The following is a 2,178-nucleotide window of genomic DNA, read 5'->3' as shown; positions in this document are numbered from 1 at the left end:
AGAACTCATTGAATATTTCTAAATAAAATGACTCCTATTAAATTACAACACAATAATTATTCTAACTGCTCATATTTTTTTGTGTGTATAGGCGCTATTCCATGGAAAATTCATAGATACGGGCTTTTCTTTGCCCTTCTACAAGCGGATCTTAAACAAACCAGTTGGACTCAAGGATTTAGAGTCTATTGATCCAGAATTTTATAATTCTCTCATCTGGGTTAAGTGAGTTATCCTTGTTTTCATATAATTTCTCAAAATATCGTTTATATGCCTTCATTATGTAATTTTTAATTTATCCAATGTAAGCATGTAATTGGGTTATAGGATTTAAATTGATACATGTATGAAACCTGTGTTGTTCAAATATGAATTTACAGAAATATACCTAGGTACTTAGCCCAAAATATTGATTTTTGAAGTATAATTATCTAGTTTTCTTATTAGTTTTATTTTATAGCTTAGTATAATTTAAGGACATAGACCTTTAAGTTATGATTGAACATAACAAATGCATTGATTTTAATTTTGCAGAGAAAACAATATTGAAGAATGTGGTTTGGAAATGTACTTCTCAGTTGACAAAGAAATTCTAGGTGAAATTAAGAGTCATGATTTGAAACCCAATGGTGGCAATATTCTTGTAACAGAAGAAAATAAAGAGGAATACATCAGGTGAGAGAGAATCCTTTAGACCTACTTTAGTCATTCTCTTGGACCACAGCATATCTAGTAACACAGGGGATCTTCACATAGTTTATGAAATAATAGAATTAGAAGATAGTGGAATTTTTCCACGAACTTTTTGAAGGTCCCTTTTAATTAATGGACAGTATTTTAAGAGTAACATTTGCCCTTGTACTAATTCTCAGAATGGATTTGTGTATTATTATGTGATCATTTTATATGATAAATCATTTTCCACCAAATAATTGCATGGAGAGATGAAAAGGAAATGAGCTATGCAAGGTCAAAAGAGAAGGAACATTATTTCGGTTAGATGTTAGCAAAGACAAGGAGTTGGGGGTGGGGTGTTTGGGTTTTTGAACCTTGACTCTTGGGAAGGATTCAATTTTGTAGAAATAGGAAAAGTTTTAATTAGTTCATTCTCCTGTTTTTTTCTATGTACCAATAGTACTCGGAAGAGGATCATTCAAGGTTACAGGAAAATAAAGGCTGTTACTATGTTTCTCAATATTATCTATTGAAATACAGCTACTTCTTACTTATGAAGTATCTTACTACCACATAATACCAGATTTCACTTAGAAAACTATTCACGTGAGAAATAAAGAGTGGGAACATCACCTTTTTGGAAAGGAGAAAACCACTTGTCCACTTGAGTTTTTCTCATAGCGCTGTCCTTGTAAGCTGTGTTCAACCTCACAACAGTTTCGGTGGCATTTTCCTGAGCGGGAAGAAAATGTCACAGCCACATGCTGCTTTCTTAAATTGGCCATCACAAAAAATGAGGTTCAAGGGAAACGGCTTTTAGAAAAAAGTCACTTTAACCATGTGACGCTACTGGGTGCACTAACTCAGAGCAAGTTGCTCGGTGCTTGCCTAAAAAAGTGCATTTTAAAAAAGCTCCACCCAGCTGAGCTTTTCTTCGCGATTTTTGGTTGGTTGGTTGGTTGTTTTTTTTGGGAGGGTGTACTCTCGTTCCACAGTTTGGATATCCATTCTCCTGTACATTTTGATTGTTTCCCTGTTTGGAACTATAAGTAAAACTTCTGTGACCACTTCTGTTGTTTCTTTAGGAACATACGTTTGTATTTCTCTTGAGTACAATACCCACGAATGGAACTGGTAGTTTGTAAAGTAAGCAAGGTTTCAGAGTGGTTGTATAGCATTTTGAAGTCCCACAGCTGTGTATGAGAGTTGTTTCACAGCGTTGTCATTGTGAGTTCATTATGGTTTCAGTTTGAAGATACTCTTGTTAAGAGTCTGTTCAAATCTTGTGTCTGTTTTGTGTTTTATTACTGATTTGTGGTCATTGTCTATGTGTTCCGAATAATTAGTTGGTTGTTTTTGAAGATCTGAACTCATTAAGTAAATTGAGCAGCTAGTACCTACCCCCATATTTTCTTTATACCTCATGATTTACAAAAAACTCGTGTACGAGTTGGTTTTTAGCTATATTTTTACTTACATGAGGGGTGCCAAACCCCCCCCCCC

General features: G+C 34.5%; 1 protein-coding gene across 4 annotated transcripts in view; it reads left to right on the top strand.

Moving 5' to 3' along the window:
* ITCH (itchy E3 ubiquitin protein ligase) overlaps positions 1–2,178 on the top strand; it is a 129,794-nt gene that overhangs the window by 108,187 nt on the left and 19,429 nt on the right. For all 4 annotated transcript variants that reach the window (XM_045295594.1, XM_045295596.1, XM_045295597.1 and 1 more), the window contains 2 exons: positions 92–225; positions 535–675. In XM_045295594.1, the coding sequence (XP_045151529.1) occupies positions 92–225; positions 535–675 (275 nt within the window). The remainder of the gene's footprint in view (positions 1–91; positions 226–534; positions 676–2,178) is intronic.

This window comes from Echinops telfairi, unplaced genomic scaffold (assembly GCF_000313985.2).
Source record: "Echinops telfairi isolate 266 unplaced genomic scaffold, ASM31398v2 ScPeMD7_5592;HRSCAF=6446, whole genome shotgun sequence".
Classification (NCBI taxonomy): domain Eukaryota; kingdom Metazoa; phylum Chordata; class Mammalia; order Afrosoricida; family Tenrecidae; genus Echinops; species Echinops telfairi.
Note: the sequence above shows the minus strand (reverse complement) of the source record. Positions and strands in the feature narration are given on the sequence as shown.